Source organism: Hordeum vulgare, chromosome 1H (genome assembly GCF_904849725.1).
Source record: "Hordeum vulgare subsp. vulgare chromosome 1H, MorexV3_pseudomolecules_assembly, whole genome shotgun sequence".
Taxonomy (NCBI): domain Eukaryota; kingdom Viridiplantae; phylum Streptophyta; class Magnoliopsida; order Poales; family Poaceae; genus Hordeum; species Hordeum vulgare.
In genome coordinates, this window is record NC_058518.1 from 296,297,958 (window position 1) to 296,317,430 (window position 19,473).

The 19,473-nt window shown below is 48.2% G+C and overlaps 2 protein-coding genes across 2 annotated transcripts; both read right to left on the reverse strand.

Annotated features, from left to right (window-relative positions):
- Positions 1-13,059: 13,059 nt before the first annotated feature.
- Positions 13,060-14,756, reverse strand: LOC123398653 (leucine-rich repeat extensin-like protein 3). The gene is made up of 3 exons (XM_045093108.1): positions 14,667-14,756; positions 13,407-14,136; positions 13,060-13,339 (listed from the first exon to the last, which is right to left on the reverse strand). Exons 1-3 carry the CDS (start codon positions 14,754-14,756, stop codon positions 13,299-13,301), a joined length of 861 nt encoding a protein of 286 aa, XP_044949043.1. The 3' UTR covers positions 13,060-13,298.
- Positions 14,757-16,472: 1,716 nt separating this feature from the next.
- LOC123409830 lies at positions 16,473-18,992 on the reverse strand. The gene has a single exon (XM_045102704.1). It carries the CDS (start codon positions 18,956-18,958, stop codon positions 16,889-16,891), a length of 2,070 nt encoding a protein of 689 aa, XP_044958639.1. The 5' UTR covers positions 18,959-18,992; the 3' UTR covers positions 16,473-16,888.
- Positions 18,993-19,473: the final 481 nt, after the last annotated feature.

Genomic DNA, 19,473 nt, shown 5'->3' on the forward strand with positions numbered 1-19,473 from the left:
GGCCAGCCCAATATGTAATTTCAGAAATTCCTAATAAATCCTAGAGGCCCACGCAGCCCATTTGTGCAAGGCAAGAGGTGGAAATGTTTAGTCCCACATCGCTAGTTTAGTGGGCGTTGGACCTCCTTATAAGGGAGGATGTTTTCACACATGTATGAGCTTAAGAACAAGAGAGACATACACGCGCGCTCCTCCTCCTCCTCCGCCCGCCTCGCCTCGTCGCGCCACGGGTTGCGGGAATGAGCCAAACTAAATTTTTGCCACGCACGACTGGTATATGAAAGGCCATTCGGGAAAATCTGAACGTTTTCTGCTGTAGTGGATATTGAAAGCTCACGCTGCAGTTTCGAGGCTGCGTCTGTTCGCTTCACATCCCGTCGCTGGCCTCTCTTCTCCTTCTCCTGCGCCTATAAAAGAGAGGCCGCTCCTCTCTAGAGATACGACGCATCAGAAGTTCCCACTCGCCACCGGTTCTTCTCTCTGTGTTGCTGCTACGTTCTTCCTCATTCCGTCCTGCGGCGTGCACCGTTCGTCGGGGCAGTAGGCCTCCGAAACTCCGTCTCTTCGAGTCCTGTACGGGAGAAGGGCGATAGGGTTTTTGGGGAGCGCTCAACGCGACTACTGGCTTGCATCACGGACTCCGACGATCTCTTCCCGAACGACGACTTCTTCCCCGACGTCGACCACCTCTTCGGTACTATGGCCAACGACAACGCCAACACCAATGCTCCTGCTGCTGCAACTCAGTACGTACTTTTGTGCTTCTTCTTTGAATTCCTATCACACCTTTTTGCTATATTTCTCTACTAGATATGTTCTGTTTCTACTCATTACTCCATATGATACCTTATCTTTGTAGAACAGTTTTACATATGCTCTTTTCTGGATCCTACGTGCGCATGTCTTGTGTCTTCTCATCTCTATATAGCTTGCCTTCTTTCATTGTTGTTATATTGGTTATGTTTTTCCTAGTTTTTCCTGTAATAAAATCCTATGGTAAATTGCTCATATTTCCAACAATCCAAAAACCTTATTATAGTCAATTTACCCCGAGTGGTTTTGCTGCCTCCATGAGGCCTCCTATGTTTGAGGGTGTTCACTACAAGAGGTGGCGCGTGAGAGCTGTTCTATGGTTTCAAACCATGAGCTGCTATGACGCCACTCTTGGCAAACCTGAAGGAGATCATGATGCTCAACATGAGCTAGCTTTTCAGAAAATGGATACCTTGTTTAAGGCTGCTCTCTTGAGCGTTCTTGGTGAGAACATAGTTGATGCTTATGCGTCGATTGATAATGGAAAAGATATGTGGGATGCACTCGAGACCAAGTTTGGGGTCTCGGATGCTGGCACTGAGCTGTACATCATGGAACAATTCTATGATTACAGCAAGCTCACGAAATACAGTCATTTGCAAGAGAACTTGAGCACTTCAATTGCATGCTACTGGACAAATTTGTTGCCGGAGGCATCATAACTAAACTTCGTCCTTCATGGAGGAACTTTGCTACCTTACTGAAGCATAAGAGACAGGAGTTTTCCGTTCCGGATCTCATAGGTACTCTTGATGTGGAAGAAAAGACGAGAGCAAAAAACACACGTGCTCGAGCTATTGAGGGAGGTTCTAGTGCCAATCTGGTACAGAAGAAAAACTTCCAGCCCCACAATTTCAAGAACAAGGGCAAGTTCGATGGTAAAGCAAAGTTCGATGGGGAAAACAAGGTTGTGCAGCACACCAACTTCAAGAAGAAGAATGACAAGAAGAAAGCTGTTTGTCATGTGTGCGGAGATCCTGATCATTGGGCACCTAACTGCCCTAATCGTTATGACAAGCGTCAACATGGGAAAGGCGGCAAGTCTGCTAATGTCGTTATTGCTGACACTGACGTGGAGAATGTTGGGTATGGTATATGTTGGGGAACGTTGCATGGGAAACAAAAATTTTCCTACGCGCACGAAGACCTATCATGGTGATGTCCATCTATGAGAGGGGATGAGTGATCTACGTACCCTTGTAGACCGTACAGCAGAAGTGTTAGAGAACGCGGTTGATGTAGTGGAACGTCCTCACGTCCCTCGATCCGCCCCGCGAACAATCCCGCGATCAGTCCCATGATCTAGTACCGAACGGACGGCACCTCCGCGTTTAGCACACGTACAGCTCGACGATGATCTCGGCCTTCTTGATCCAGCAAGAGAGACGGAGAGGTAGAAGAGTTCTCCGGCAGCGTGACGGCGCTCCGGAGGTTGGTGATGACCTTGTCTCAGCAGGGCTCCGCCCGAGCTCCGCAGAAACGCGATCTAGAGGAAAAACCGTGGAGGTATGTGGTCGGGCTGCCGTGGAAAAGTCGTCTCAAATCAGCCCTAAAACCTCTGTATATATAGGTGGGAGGGAGGGGGCCTTGCCTTGGGGCTCAAGGAGCCCCAAGGGGGTCGGCCGAGTCCAAGGGGGAGGACTCTCCCCCCCCCAAACCGAGTTGGACTAGGTTTGGTGGGAGGGAGTCCCCCTTCCTTCCCACCTCCTCCCTTTTTTTTTCTTTCCTCTCTTGATTTTCTTCTCCTTGGCGCATAAGGCACTTGTGGGCTGTCCCACCAGCCCACTAAGGGCTGGTGTGTCTCCCCCAAGGCCTATGGGCTTCCCCGGGGTGGGTTGCCCCCCCCCCCCCCCGGTGAACTCCCGAAACCCATTCGTCATTCCCGGTACATTCCCGGTAACTCCGAAAACCTTCCGGTAATCAAATGAGGTCATCCTATATATCGATCTTCGTTTCCGGACCATTCCGGAAACCCTCGTGACGTCCGTGATCTCATCCGGGACTCCGAACAACATTCGGTAACCAACCATATAACTCAAATACACATAAAACAACGTCGAACCTTAAGTGTGCAGACCCTGCGGGTTCGAGAACTATGTAGACATGACCCGAGAGACTCCTCGGTCAATATCCAATAGCGGGACCTGGATGCCCATATTGGATCCTACATATTCTACGAAGATCTTATCGTTTGAGCCTCAGTGCCAAGGATTCATATAATCCCGTATGTCATTCCCTTTGTCCTTCGGTATGTTACTTGCCCGAGATTCGATCGTCAGTATCCGCATACCTATTTCAATCTTGTTTATCGGCAAGTCTCTTTACTCGTTCCGTAATACAAGATCCCGCAACTTACACTAAGTTACATTGCTTGCAAGGCTTGTGTGTGATGTTGTATTACCGAGTGGGCCCCGAGATACCTCTCCGTCACACGGAGTGACAAATCCCAGTCTTGATCCTTACTAACTCAACTAACACCTTCGGAGATACCTGTAGAGCATCTTTATAGTCACCCAGTTATGTTGCGACGTTTGATACACATAAAGCATTCCTCCGGTGTCAGTGAGTTATATGATCTCATGGTCATAGGAATAAATACTTGACACGCAGAAAATAGTAGCAACAAAATGACACGATCAACATGCTACGTCTATTAGTTTGGGTCTAGTCCATCACGTGATTCTCCCAATGACGTGATCCAGTTATCAAGCAACAACACCTTGTTCATAATCAGAAGACACTGACTATCATCGATCAACTGGCTAGCCAACTAGAGGCATGCTAGGGACGGTGTTTTGTCTATGTATCCACACATGTAAATGAGTCTTCATTCAATACAATTATAGCATGGATAATAAACTATTATCTTGATACAGGAATTATAATAATAACTATATTTATTATTGCCTCTAGGGCATAATTCCAACAGTATATTACCTACTATTCTTTCAGTATGTCATTTTCCTGATTGGTTAATTGACACGGGTGCTAATGTGCATATATGCGGTGATATTTCCATGTTTTCATCTTATCAGTCCGTAGGGACTTCCACCGTCCTGATGGGCAACGGTTCACGTGCTTCTGTTCGTGGTGTTGGCACGGTCGATCTGAAGTTTACTTCGGGAAAAGTCGTGCGGCTGAAGAACGTGCATTATGTCCCCTCCGTCAATAAAAATCTTGTTAGCGGATCTCTTTTGTGTAGAGATGGCTACAAGCTTGTCTTTGAGTCTAATAAATTTGTAATATCCAAGTATGGAACTTTTGTTGGTAAGGGCTACGAGTCAGGAGGCCTGTTCCGTTTATCCTTGGTAGACGTTTGCAATAAAGTTGTTAATCATGTTTACAACAATAGTGAATCAAATGTGTGGCATTCACGTCTTTGTCATGTTAACTTTGGTTGCATGTCGCGACTAGTCAAATTGAACTTAATCCCTAGCTTTAACACCGTCAAGGGATCTAAGTGTCAAGTTTGTGTGCAAGCCAAACAACCTCGTAAGTCTCACACGACTGCCGAAACGAGGAATCTTGCACCACTAGAACTCATACATTCAGATCTATGTGAAATGAATGGTATTTTGACAAAAGGTGGAAAGAAATATTTCATGACACTAATTGATGACTCCACTAGATACTGCCGAGTGTATCTTTTGAAATCTAAGGATGAGGCTTTGAACTTTTTCAAGATCTATAAAGCTGAAGTAGAAAACCAACTTGATCGAAAGATCAAGAGGCTTAGGTCCGATCGTGGTGGAGAGTATTTCTCAAATGAATTTGATTCCTTTTGTGCGGAACATGGTATAGTCCATGAGAGGACGCCTCCCTATTCACCTCAATCAAATGGGATAGCCGAAAGAAAGAACCGTACTCTAACTGATTTGGTTAACGCCATGTTAGACACATCGGGTCTCTCCAAGGCATGGTGGGGGGAGGCGATATTGACTGCATGTCATGTCCTAAATCGAGTTCCCACAAAGAACAAAGAGATAACTCCATTCGAGGAATGGGAAAAGAAAAGGTTAAAACTCTCTTATCTACGAACTTGGGGTTGTTTGGCAAAAGTCAATGTGCCAATCCCAAAGAAGCGCAAGCTAGGACCAAAAACTGTGGATTGTGTTTTTCTGGGATATGCTTTTCATAGCATTGGATATAGATTCTTGGTTGTAAAATCTGAGGTATCTGACATGCATGTCGGTACAATCATGGAGTCGAATGATGCGACTTTCTTCGAAGATATCTTTCCCATGAAGGATATATCTACCTCATCTAATCAGAAGATGCCTAATTCATCAAACCATGAATTAGTTACATCTACTGAAGCTATCATTTCGATGGAACACTTTGAAAATATGTGGAGGAGAACAATGAAGTTCCTACCAGGAGCAGGAGACAGAGGACTGCAAAGTCCTTTGGTGATGATTTTCTTGTGTATCTCATAGATGACACTCCCAGTTCTATTTTAGAGGCCTATGCGTCTGAAGATGCTGACTACTGGAAGGAGGCAGTCCGTAGTGAGATGGATTCCATCTTGGCAAATGAAACTTGGGAGATCACGGATCGTCCTTATGGGTGCAAACCTATAGGATGCAAATGGGTATTCAAGAAGAAGCTTAGGCCTGATGGTACTATCGAAAAGTACAAGGCACAGCTCGTGGCGAAGGGTTATACCCAGAAGGAAGGTGAAGACTTCTTTGATACTTACTCACCCGTGGCTCGACTGACCACTATTCGAGTACTACTTTCACTAGCCGCCTCACATGGTCTTCTCGTTCATCAAATGGATGTTAAGACTGGTTTCCTAAATGGAGAGTTGGATGAGGAAATTTACATGGAACAACCAGATGGGTTTGTAGTACATGGTGAGGAAGGGAAAGTATGCAAGTTGCTGAAATCTCTATATGGACTTAAGCAAGCACCAAAGCAGTGGCATGAGAAATTTGAAAGAACTCTAACTACTGCATGCTTTGTAGTAAACGAAGCTGATAAATGTGTGTACTATCGCCATGGTGGGGGCGAGGGAGTTATCCTTTGCTTGTATGTTGATGACATACTGATTTTTGGAACAAATCTGAATGTTATTAAAGAGGTCAAGGATTTCCTACCTCAATGTTTTGAGATGACGGATTTAGGAGTGGCTGATGTCATTCTGAACATCAAGTTGTTGAGAGACGAAGATGGTGGGATTACATTGCGTCAATCTCATTATGTGGAAAAGATCTTGAGTCGCTTTGGGTATAGTGACTGCAAGTCCTCTCCCACACCATATGATGCGAGCGTGCTGCTTCGAAAGAATCGAAGACTTGCTAGAGATCAATTGAAATATTCTTAGATTATTGGCTCGCTTATGTACTTAGCTAGTGCTACAAGACCAGACATCTCTTTTGCTGTTAGCAAACTGAGTCGGTTTGTCTCAAAACCAGGAGATGTGCATTGGAAAGCTCTAGAGAAAGTTTTGCGTTATTTGAAAGGCACTGAAATTATGGAATTCACTATACTGGAAACCCAAAGGTGCTTGAAGGGTATAGTGATTCTAACTGGATCTCTGATGCTGATGAGATAAAAGCCACTAGCGGATATGTATTCACTCTTGGAGGTGGCGCTGTTTCTTGGAAGTCTTGCAAGCAAACGATCTTAACAAGGTCAACAATGGAAGCAGAACTCACAGCACTGGATACAGCTTCGGTCGAAGCAGATTGGCTTCGTCGGCTCTTGAGTGACTTGCCGGTTGTTGAGAAACCAGTACCTGGAATCCTTATGAACTGCGACAATAAAACTGTGATCACGAAAGTGAGCAGCTCTAAGGATAACATGAAGTCATCAAGACACATACAGAGAAGGTTAAAATCTGTCAGGAAAATAAGAAACTCTGGAGTTATTGCATTGGACTATATCCAAACATCTAAAAATACGGCAGATCCTTTTACTAAGGGTCTATCACGTAATGTGATAGATAATGCATCGAGGAAGATGGGTATGAGACCCACAATTTGAGTTGTTCACAGTGGTAACCTATTCTTTGTGATCGAAGATCCCGTGAATTAGATGTGGAAGACAAGTTGTTGGTCAACTGAGAGGAAAGTATCCTTATCATTAATGATACCACTCCATGAAGATGCAATACTTTCCTGAACTGCATGGCAGGTTGATATACATCTTAATATGTTCTAAGTTGTTTACTGAAGCAGAGATGTTGTCCTGCAGAACATCTTTTGAAGAACATACCTATATGAGTCAGATTGTTAAACGTCGCAATCTATGAGAGTAGGGTGCTCTCTAGTATACTAATGAAAGGTCTCGGAGTATGACGCATAAGCTCCATCCGCGGGGAAGTCCCACGGCAGCCTAGTATCGGTCAAGGATTTGTGTGAAGCTAGATTCGCAGAAAACTTGCAGTTCAAGGCCTAGTCCACTGTTCAAGTTGCTTACTAGTGTAGCATAGATTTCTAGGTGGAAGTTCAACTTAACACTCTCCACTATAGTATCGGTATATAAAACAGTGTTTTGGAACCAAAGGCAAATTTTGTGTGCCTCTGGGATCTGGTGGGGGATTGCTGGAATTTTGTGTATATATGGGCCAGCCCAATACGTAATTTCAGAAATTCCTAATAAATCCTAGAGGCCCACGCAGCCCATTTGTGCAAGGCAAGAGGTGGAAATGTTTAGTCCCACATCGCTAGTTTAGTGGGCGTTGGACCTCCTTATAAGGGAGGATGTTTTCACACATGTATGAGCTTGAGAACAAGAGAGACATACACGCGCGCTCCTCCTCCTCCGCCGCCCGCCTCGCCTCGTCACGACGCGGGTTGCGGGAATGAGCCGAACTAAATTTTTGCCACGCACGACTGGTATATGAAAGGCCATTCGGGAAAAGCTGAACGTTTTCTGCTGTAGTGGATATTGAAAGCTCACGCTGCAGTTTCGAGGTTGCGTCTGTTCGCTTCACATCCCGTCGCTGGCCTCTCGTCTCCTTCTCCTGCGCCTATAAAAGAGAGGTCGCTCCTCTCCAGAGATACGACGCATCAGAAGTTCCCACTCGCCACCGGTTCTTCTCTCTGTGCTGCTGCTACGTTCTTCCTCATCCCGTCTTGCGGCGTGCACCGTTCGTCGGGACAGTAGGCCTCCGAAGCTCCGTCTCTTCGAGTCCTGTACAGGAGAAGGGCGATAAGGTTTTTGGGGAGCGCTCAGCGCGACTACTGGCTTCCATCACGGACTCCGACGATCTCTTCCCGAACGACGACTTCTTCCCCGACGTCGACCACCTCTTCGGTACTATGGCCAACGACAACGCCAACACCAATGCTCCTACTGCTGCAACTCAGTACGTACTTTTGTGCTTCTTCTTTGAATTCCTATCACACCTTTTTGCTATAGTTTCTCTGCTAGATATATTCCGTTTCTACTCATTACTCCATATGATACCTTATCTTTGTAGAACGGTTTTACATATGCTCTTTTCTGGATCCTACGTGCGCATGTCTTGTGTCTTCTCATCTCTATATAGCTTGCCTTCTTTCGTTGTTGTTATATTGGTTATGTTTTTCCTAGTTTTTCCTATAATAAAATCTTATGGTAAATTGCTCATATTTCCAACACGTACAACCTTGTTCACCTAGGATTTAAGCAACAGAAACCCCTTATCAAATATATTTAAACTTACGCAACAAACATTTCTGCCATACAGTGGAATTAATAAGGTTCAGGAGCCAGTCTCGGCATTTCATCGTCGCTGTCGCGCATGTCGTCCCACCATCTTGAATCGTAGTCTGGAGGTGGACCGTCTGACTCATCGTCTTCACCTAGACGGACTCGTTCAAGTAAATTCAGGTCCATGGGGTCTTCAATGATTTCATCAACATCTAGCTCATCGCCTCCTTCCATGCCATCATCTTCATCTTGCTCGCCGTCTACTTCCATTTCATCGTCATCAGTGGGCAAGTGAATACTAAATTCTCCTATAAGCCCATCTTCCTGATAGAACTCACCCTCATATGTGTTAGGATTTATGCGTTGGTAATCTTCATCGGTTGGAGCAGCTGGTTTACTATGCGTGAGTACATTGATCACAACATCCCAGCCCTTCAGGTTCTTCACAGTTTGGCATGCATATGGTAGATAGAATACCTGCTTGGCCTGGTTAGCCAAAATATAGACATCATCTCCGTCATACTTGTATGCTCGCTGAATTTCGACCCATCCTATGTCTGGGTGCCGCCTGACTCTGGTTGGGTCGAACCAATGGCATCTGAATACAACAGGGTTTTGTCGGTCGCCCAAACCGTAATCCAGCTCGATCATTTCCTCGACTCTACCATAGTAGTAATGTCCATCTGACCCTAGTGTTTCGACCCCGCTGTTTATTGTCTTCACACCGGGCCGGCTCATGTTGTAACAATGGGTATGAAAGCGATACCCATTCACATCGTAAGCATTCAATTTCTTGGCGGAACATGTGAAGCCTATGGCAAAATCTTTCAAATCGGCTCTCATAGGGTCCCTTTTTGCCTACAAGTTCAATAAGAAAAGTTTGATGTATGAGTTGAAAACGACACCAACTTGAAATGTGGACACTAGAAGAAAGTTGGACAAATTGGCATACTTTTGCCGCGAACCAAGGAATGAAACCGCCATTTCCTTTACCGCCTTTATTAAAGATATGTTCCCTCTCCTCTTCGATAGGAGGCCTTTCTAGGTTCCATTATTCAAGTGTGAATTCTCTGTAGCAATTGGAAGGAAGTTAAGGCATACACAAACTTAATTGTGATTACTTGCGAAAAATATAGGAAGCACTTACTCAATGTACGGTTGTACTTCAGGCATGTTTGTCAACACGTACGACATAATAGTCATCCACTCTGGATGTTTTATGTGTCTGGGTCTTCTACCACTTGCTCTGCCACCTATCCCTGAGAAGATGCTAAGCCGGGGTAGATCGTCCGGGGTGATGACATTGTAACGAAGGATTGGATTATGCTGAGTGGGAATATTGGCATCATAGTACTTTGTTGTGTTGTTTGACACCTCCTCATTGAGGTAGGCCTCGACTATAGATGCTTCAATACGACATTTATTCGTGCATTTGGCACAAAGATTCTTATTTTCTCTCTCAGGTCCATACATCCAACGGTACTGCACAGGCCCCCCCAAACACGCCTCAGACGAAAGATGCAAGATCATATGTTGCATCGGATTAAAGAAGCTTGGTGGAAAGATCTTCTCTAGCTTGCACACCAACTCTGGTGCCTGTTTCTCTAGCTTGTCAACAATTTTTGGGTCTAACTCTTTAGCACAAAGTTGACGGAAGAAATAGCTTAACTCCTCCAGCACTCGCCAAATCTCCTCGGAGACAAAGCCTCGAATCATCACCGGCATCACCCGCTTAAGCCAGACATGATAATCATGGCTCTTGAGACCCCCTATTCGCAATGTATTCATATTCACTCCCTTCATTATATTTCCTGCGTACCCATCAGGGAACCGCAATTTATCCAAGACCCACTTCATCATTACCTTCCTATGCTTCCTTCCAGGGCAGAACGGGGCTGGTGGCTTGCACCACCCTTTTCTTTTGGGTCCGGGTTCGACCATTTTTAAATCTGGCCTATCACAGAGTTTCTCTTGATCAAGTCTGGCCTTGACGTTGTCCTTCGTCTTCTCAGTGTCAAAGATTGTGCCAAAAAGGGCCTCGGCGATATTCTTTTCAGTGTGCATTACGTCAATGTTATGTGGGAGGAGGAGATCCGCAAAGTAAGGGAGCCTCCATAGGCATGGTACGTGAGTCCAGTTATGTGTCTCTCCATATCCCACAAAACCTGACCCATTGGCATTGGGCTGGAGACCATCTAACTGAGCCTTGATCATGTGACCGGTCATCACAGGTGGTGGTGGAGCATCAATAACTTTACCTTTCTCAAAGTTTTTTTGGTCTTGTCTGAATGGATGATCAGGATGAAGGAACTGACGATGCTTGTCAAAGCAGGTATACTTCCCACCTTTCTTCAGCCAATAGAACATTAGATTCTGCATACACACCGGGCAAGGCCACTTCCCATGTACGCACCAACCGCAGAAGATTGCACGTGCTGGTAGGTCATGCAGGGATGTGAAGTACCAAACATACATATCAAAGTGTTTCTTTGTTAGGGCGTTGTATGTCCGTATCCCTTTATCCCAAGCGACCATCAAGTCATCCACAAGCGGCTCCAAGTACAAACTCATCTTCTTGCCTGGATATTCAGGACCTGGGATTACCAGTGACAGAAACATGTATTGTCGTTTCATGCAGAAGCCAGGGGGGAGATTCATCGGAATAACAAACACAGGCCAACAGCTGTATGTGGCATTAGTCATACCAAATGGATTGAACCCATCAAGTGTTATCGCAATAGCTACACTGTCCTGTTTACCAGCTTTGTTTGGGTATCGCTTAACAAAATCCTTCCATGCTTCAGCATCAGACGGATGTATCACGACACCGGGCCGGTATCTAGTCCCTTCTGCCGCCCACTTCATGTTTTGGGCAGACTCCGCGGACATAAAGAGATGTTGGATCCTTCGTATGGGATCAAGATACCGAAGGACCTTGTGTGGGATCTTGAGCTGCCTCTTGTGACCATCATCACCGTCAACCTCAATATACCTAGAGGATTGGCACTTTGGGCAGTAATTATCATTCGCGTGTTCTTTCCTAAATAAGATACATTTGTTTGGACAAACATGTATCCGCTCATATGGCAGCTTAAGTTCACTGAAGATTTTGTTTGACTCATACATGTTCTTTGGCAAAATGTTGTCTTTTGGCAAAAGAGTGCGAACAACGGTCAGAAGTGTATCAAAGGAAGATCTAGTCCAGCCAAACTGGGCCTTCACAGCAAGTAGGCGTGCCATGCCATCCAGTTGAGTGACCTCTGTATGCCCGTGTAATGGTCTCTGTGCCCCATTCAAGGTTTCATAGAACTTACTCGTCATTTGCTCCTCATCCTCCTCCCCCAGCCCCTCGTCACCTACGGCGGGATTTTCGGGCGCTGCAGCATTTTCTAGGTCATCTAGCATGAATTCAACATGAGTAACATATTCGGGTGAGTCTGTGCGTTGTCGTACCACCGACTCTCTCGCACGCTGGGGCTCAAACTCACCATGCGCGACCCACCGATGGTAGTTTGGCATAAACCCATTCTTAGAAGGTGCCAACCCATTTCATCCTTTGTTTTTTCCTTGTTGTTCCCACAACTGGTGCAAGGGCACCAAACTCCACCATGTCCTGTGTGCCTGGCAAATGCTACTTCCAAGAACTGATTTGTCTTTGTAATCCATTCTGGAAGCACATCCCCTCCACTCAGTCGTCCACTATACATCCACTCACGATCCTCCATCTGATGTGTTTTTCATTGACCAAGTAGTTTCAACCAGTATTAGTTCAATTAATTACAACTATTCAGTTTTTACGGCATGAACTCAAAACTACCTAATAGGTAAAGATGGGTCCTAATCTCACCCGAGGATGTGTAGGTTGGCTTCGCTTTCATGCCCTACTCCGATCCGACACAGAATTTTGGCAGCACCTCCCCGCTGTTCTCCAAATACACGTCTCGACATAAGCAGAGAGAATGTGTATCCGGAGAACAACGGGGAGACGCTGCCAAAATTCTGTGTCGGATCGGAGTAGTGCATGAAAGCGAAGCCAGCCTACACATTCTCGGGCTGTCCGTGGAAAACGCTAGACAATTCGAAAGAGTTACGGTTATAAATATGCAAAGAGTTGCATATTTATAAATAATGTAACTTTTTCGAACGGGAGACGCATAGGTAACGCGACTAGCTAGCTACATGATTTACATATATATATATCCTTTGAGGCAAATTATTCTTACCCTCGAAGTGTGCTCGGCAATGGTTGTCCCTCCAGCAAAAAGCCTTGCCACGACCCTTCCAATGTCAAATTGATGTGTGTCCTACAATAAAGTGAAAACTAGAATCAAACATAATTCACATGCACAAACCAAAACACAACATATTCTACAGTTCCTTAATAAGTCGTTCTTCGTTTATTTGCCACCCGACATGTTTGATAATTATCCATGTTCCTCGTGTTATATCATCCATAGTTACTATTACTTCAAAATTAAACTAACCCAAGAAATTATTAGCAAGACCAAATTCCAAATGGCTTTCTTTGATGTAATTCTCAAACAAATCAGATTTTCTGTTGTTTTCCGTTGCACCACCTTTCAAACACCTTTCTCAAACTATAATGTAAGAATCTACAACCTTTCAAACATTTCAGGTTGTTTTCTATTGCACCACCAACAAACAAATGAATCTCTGATTTTAAATCACCTAAAACTTGACACCACTTCATAGCATATCTGCATATCCACCTTAGCTACATAGATACATGCACCACCTAAAATGAACCTTCCACCTCAAATAATGCTAGGAGGAGCATCTTGCTGCTGGAGGAAAATCTTCTAGCACCTTGCTGCTGGAGGAGCCTAGTTTGTGAGCACCTTGCTGCTGGAGGAGCCTAGTCTATCTGCAAAAACAGAAACACCCAGTCAGAGAGATAAGAGAGAGAGATATAGGGAGAGAGAGAGACTTACCAGTGCAGGGGGCGGTGGAGGGGGCTGGAGGGGGCTGGTGGAGGGGCCGATGGAGGGGGCTGGTGGAGGGGCCGGTGGAGGGGCTGGAGGGGGACGGTGGAGGGGCTGGAGGGGGCTGGTGGAGGGGCCGGTGGAGGGGGCTCGTGGAGGGGGCGGTGGAGGGGCCCGTGGAGGCGGCCGGTGGAGGGGCCCGTGGAGGCGGCCGGTGGAGGGGGCGGTGGATGGGGCCGGTGAAGGGGCGGTGGAGGGGGCCGGCGATGGAGGGGGCCGGCGGTGGAGGGCCGGCACAGGGGCGGTGGAGGGCCGGCGGTGGAGGGCCGGCGCGGGGGCGGTGGAGGGCCGGCGCGGGGGCGATGGAGGGCCGGCGCGGGGGCGATGGGAGGGCCGGCGGTGGGGCGATGGAGGGCCGGCGGTGGAGGGCTGGTGGAGGGGGCGGTGGAGGGCCGGCGCGGTGGCGATGGAGGGCCGGCGCGGGGGCGATGGGAGGGCCGGCGCAGGGCGATGGAGGGCCAGCGGTGGAGGGCTGGTGGAGGGGCGGTGGAGGGCCGGTGCAGGGGCGGTGGAGGGCTGGTGGAGGGGGCCGGCGCAGGGGCGGTGAAGGGGGCGGTGCGCTGGGGAGCAGTGGTGGGATCTGCTGCGCGAGGTGGAGGGGAGATTTGGAAAAAAAAAACAGAAAGCGCGGTCTATTTTGGAGAAAGCGCGCCTGATATTTGGCCAACTCCCGCGTTTTCTGTATATGGAGTAAGCCGGGTGCAAAAATCTAAGCCGAGTGCCCTATGACAAGTACACACGGCTTACACATGAAAATATGTTCATGTGTGTGCAAATTCGTGTTTAACTTTTATTTTGAATATCCGTGTTTAACTTCCATGACATTCATCTGGTATGGTATTTAATTACTTCAAATTCACATCATAGTTTTTTTATTGACATGACGAGGAAATACCTAGAGCAATACTGTAAGGTTTTTAGATTACTATTAAGGCATTACGTATAGTGCCAAATTTTATTTCTTTTACATACTTCAAGAAAATAAAAATGTTGGTTGCACTAAATCTAATCTTGAAACTTTGGCAGGAATAAAATCGGTTTCTTTATGGCTCTGAACCATATGATGTCCTATGTGATGTATTTGTGACATGGGTATGCCTTGTGCAGTCATGGGAGGGGCAGCCCCAGTCCTCAGGATCAGGCACGATGTCATCACATGCCCCTTGTAGGGTGTCGTAAAAGTTTGGACGCGGTCTGGGTGGGGCTTACCCGAGGCCGCTTGTAAACTGCACCATCTTCGAGGTATTCTCTTGGTATCGAGAGGGAACGTGTCACGTTTGTGAAGGAAGTGTTGGTCATGTTGCTCCGTTGGCATCGAAACTCCTCGTGCTCTCAGAGGAGGCCATCGAATGACACGTGTCAGGCCCGTGCATTTTTCTGACCCGACTACAATATTTGAGACATTTATTGCAATTCTAGGGTTTCAGTGTCGGAAATTGTAGATCTGCAAGGCGACACATGAAATCATGCCCAGAAGAAGCATGGAAAATCCTATGTGATGTATTTGTGACATGGGCATGCCTTGTGCAGGCGTGGGAGGGGCAGCCCCAGCCATCGAGGGTACGAAATCACTTGGGTGACATGCCTCACCAAACCGTTTGAAGCCTCGGAAAAGGGTCGGATGCCAGGCATCATCACATGCCCTTTGTAGGGTGTCGTAAAAGTTTGGACGCGGTCTGGGTGGGGCTTACCCGAGGCCGCTTGTAAACTGCACCATCTTCGAGGTATTCTCTTGGTATCGAGAGGGAACGTGTCACGTTTGTGAAGGAAGTGTTGGTCATGTTGCTCCGTTGGCATCGAAACTCCTCGTGCTCTCAGAGGAGGCCATCGAATGACACGTGTCAGGCCCGTGCATTTTTCTGACCCGACTACAATATTTGAGACATTTATTGCAATTCTAGGGTTTCAGTGTCGGAAATTGCAGATCTGCAAGGCGACACATGAAATCATGCCCAGAAGAAGCATGGAAAATCCTATGTGATGTATTTGTGAAATGGGCATGCCTTGTGCAGGCGTGGGAGGGGCAGCCCAGCCATCGGGGGTACGAAATCACTTGGGTGACATGCCTCACCAAACCGTTTGAAGCCTCGGAAAAGGGTCGGATGCCAGGCATCATCACATGCCCCTTGTAGGGTGTCGTAAAAGTTTGGACGCGGTCTGGGTGGGGCTTACCCGAGGCCGCTTGTAAACTGCACCATCTTCGAGGTATTCTCTTGGTATCGAGAGGGAACGTGTCACGTTTGTGAAGGAAGTGTTGGTCATGTTGCTCCGTTGGCATCGAAACTCCTCGTGCTCTCAGAGGAGGCCATCGAATGACACGTGTCAGGCCCGTGCATTTTTCTGACCCGACTACAATATTTGAGACATTTATTGCAATTCTACGGTTTAGAACTTTTTTAAATTTGAAAATCACTTTAGAGACATGAGAGACATTCCTGTGGTAAAATGAATAAATAAATAACATTCAGGGATTAAAGATAAATGCAAGGGAAATCACTTTAGAACTTTTTTAAATTTGAAAATCTATAAAAAATAAACCGAGTGCTTTTGCAGAACACACGGCATATAGTGTGTAAGCCGTGTTCACTTACCAAGCACACGGCGTATACTATGTGTAAACCATGTGTTCTTGTCAAGCACACGGCCTATAGTGTGTCTAAGCCGTGTGTACTTGTCAAGCACACGGCTTATAGTTCAAGCCGTGACGGCGCCGTCAAACACCGCTGTTGTAGACACGTGGCACGTACCTTTACCGGGTGACACGCTATAAACCGAGTGCTTTCTTCATATATACCGTGTGAAAACCGTAAGCCGAGAGCTTTTTCTGGACACTCGGCTTATATGATAGCATAAGCCGAGTGCGTTGTTTTTACCGGGTGTTTTTTCTTGTGTACACGGCTTATATTCAAATAAGCCGAGTACCCGAAAAAAAGAACACGACTTATAGCTTGCCACACGGTAAAACGGGATTTTCCTGTAGTGCTTGATGCCCGTGTGACACTCTTTCGATGAATATAATCCATGGTGCAAAATACAGTAGTGTAGTGAACGAGTGACTAGAATACACACGGACAAGTGTCACAGGTTTTCTCGCCTCAAAAAAAGTGTCACGGGTTTGCTAACTCAGGGCATCCGTGCCTAAACAAACGTATGTGTTCTAAACAAAACTCAACAACTGAGCAACACATTACAGCCTAGAAGCAAACTGAACGAGCTTAACACTTGCTCGTGCATGCAGAAACGAAAATGACACATAAAGTGACATGTAGTAAGATAAGTCGCAGAACCACATCCTTCAAATCTGACCAAGTTTCACCTGAGAAGCAAATCAACTCCTGCATGTTCGCCCAAGCTGAGAATAGTGTAACAGAGCCACATCCTTCAAATCTGACCAAGTTTCAAGCGGAAAGAAGCTGGAGTTGATTTGCTTCTCAGGTGATGTTGGTCCTGCCCAGGTTGAGTTGATGGATAATCTCACTGTTACCTTCCCGGCTATAGACCAAGATTCTCTGGGGCGCCATCTTTGCCAAAACATCTTCATGAGAAGTGTACACCCTCTTCATCACGAACTCATCATGAACATCCTTCTGGTCAAGCGCTTTCTCGAACTCTGCTTTCACTCTCGTCTCGGATTCCATGTACATACCTGGAAGGTCAGGATGCAGCTTCACACGAAGAGATGGAAGAAGGCTGCCCTCCCTCACACAGGGCCCGGGTGCGTAGAGCGCATTATGACGCTTAACATATGCTGTGCCCAGACATAAACAGCAGAACTTCACATCGCAGCAGGTGGCGGTCCAATCGAAGGCTTCGTCACTGCATATAGCGCAAAGTCTCTTCTTCTGCTCCTCAAGCTCTGCCATCAGGTCTCTCCGCCCGTATTTGGCATTGTAAGTTGCCTCCATGGCCGCTTGTGCAAGATAAATCCGCTTACCATCCTTGCCTTTGACCCACCGAAACCAGCTACCGGCTCCGGCAACGCCTGCCATGGCCGCCACTGCAGCCCCAACAACGGCCCAATACAGTGGCACTCCCCGGTCCCGTGCCCAACCTTGCTCTGCCGGCCGCTGTGAATCATGCAGCGTGAACCTCTTCTTCAGATTTGGCTCGGCCGCGCCGCCGCTGTGCAGCTCTCCGTTGAGGTGCAGCAAAGGTGACTCGATGCCATGCACGGCAATACGAGAGTTGACCACCACATCCGACTCCTTGATGTGTATGTAATTGACGAAGACATTCTCACCGGCGCCGTGCGTGATGACGAGGCTCTGGTCCTCGCCAGCCAGGGTGGGGAGAATTGTGCCGGGCCGGAGACGAAGTAGCTCGGCGCGGGTGAGTCGATGCTTGAGAACGATGTGAAAACGCACCGACGAGACGTAGTCGTGCCCTCCCCTTGCGAAAATGGCCTGGTCCTCGAGTGCGAAAACTGTAAGATTCGCGAACCTCTGAAGCTCTGTGAACTGGAGCCGGAGGGCGATCGCCACAACGCCGAAGCCTCGTCGTCGTAGGCGGGCGATAGCCTCGCGCACGAGCGTGCCACCAGAAGATCGCCCCGCAAGGGAGCGGCGATGGTGCGGGTGCGGGCCGTCGAAGCAGGAGTGCGTGAGCGGGCGCAGGAAGCCGACCAAGCCATGGACGACGTAGAGGCCGTCGTTGTAGAGGTCGGGATGCGAGACCTCCACGTCCTCGGCGTAGATCCTGGCGAGGCCGGTGTCGAAGGGGCCACCTTCTGAAACGATGTTGATGCAGAAGTTGACGGAGGCAGAAGGGATCTTCACCATGGCAGCGGCCGCGAGCTCGGAGTAGGGATAATAGCCCATGGCGATGTGGTGGATGAGCAGGTCTCGACGCGAGCAAGTGGGGCAGGAGGCCTGGAGGAAGGCGTCGGGAGCGGCGAAGACTGTCATCGGCCCGGGCCACTTCGCGAACAGCGGCGAGTTGACGAGGAGCGCTCCCGCCGCAGCCGCCATCTCCTGGTACCCTAGCGAAGCAAGGGCCCTCGAGAGCTGATGCAGACCCTGCTCGCTGTCGGAGACCACCACTTCCCCAGCTGCGGCGCCGGCTTGGACGGGAGGCGGTGGACTCGGTAGCGTACTCTGGTTCGGTAGCGTCGTCGCCGTTGCAGTCGCTGACCCCTCTCGCGGCTGCGGCGTTGCCTCGGAACGGGAGGCCGCCAGATCCGGCCGCGCGACGGACGTGGGAGGCGGTGAGGGCGCCGCGGCTTGGGGTGGCACTGGCACGAGCAGAGGAGGACGGGCCGTTGTCTGCGCGTCGGCGACGGCGGGTTCCACGGCGAGCAGAGGCTGGCTCTCGGTTTCGAGATGGTTTTGATGCATGGAAGGCGCCGCGCCATGGACGGGGTGGAAATGGGCTGTGGCGGTGCCCGTCGGGTAATGGTGGTGGCTGTACGAGGTGGCGCTCTCCGGCGAGTGGGTGGCGGAGGCGGTGGGTAGGAGGGCGGTGAGCAGGAGGAGGAGGGGTAGATGGTGAAGACGGAGAGCCATGGTTGGCGATTTGGAATGGGAATTGGGATGGAATGAGTCCTCCAAACGCTGATTGGGGAGGACGGGAGCGGGGTATAAAGCCACACGCAAGTTGGGAGAGGGGGCGGAGGAAGGGTGCGGAGCACGGACGCACCTGAGATAGCTACACCTGCCTTTGGCTGTATGACACGTGGGTCAGCCACCCGTGAGACCCACCTGACATTGACACAAAGACAGATGCAGTAAATCACGGAAGCTCAGTCCGCGGAGCACGCCGTTTGCACTTGGCGATAGGATTGCCACCAACTTGCGGCAGAAGCCATGCATCACGTCACACGCTACAGTAAACTGGTCAAAAGGGTCAAGGGTCCAGCGACCAGAGCATGATGTATATCTCGCGGTGATGGGATGCTTTAGAGCAACTCCGAGGCGCCACTCAAACGGATGAACTTTTTGTCTGTTTTTTTGTCATTCGGTCGTCCGTTCGACGTTTAGGTTAAAACTAGCAAAATAGCCCGTGCGTTGCAACGGAAGCA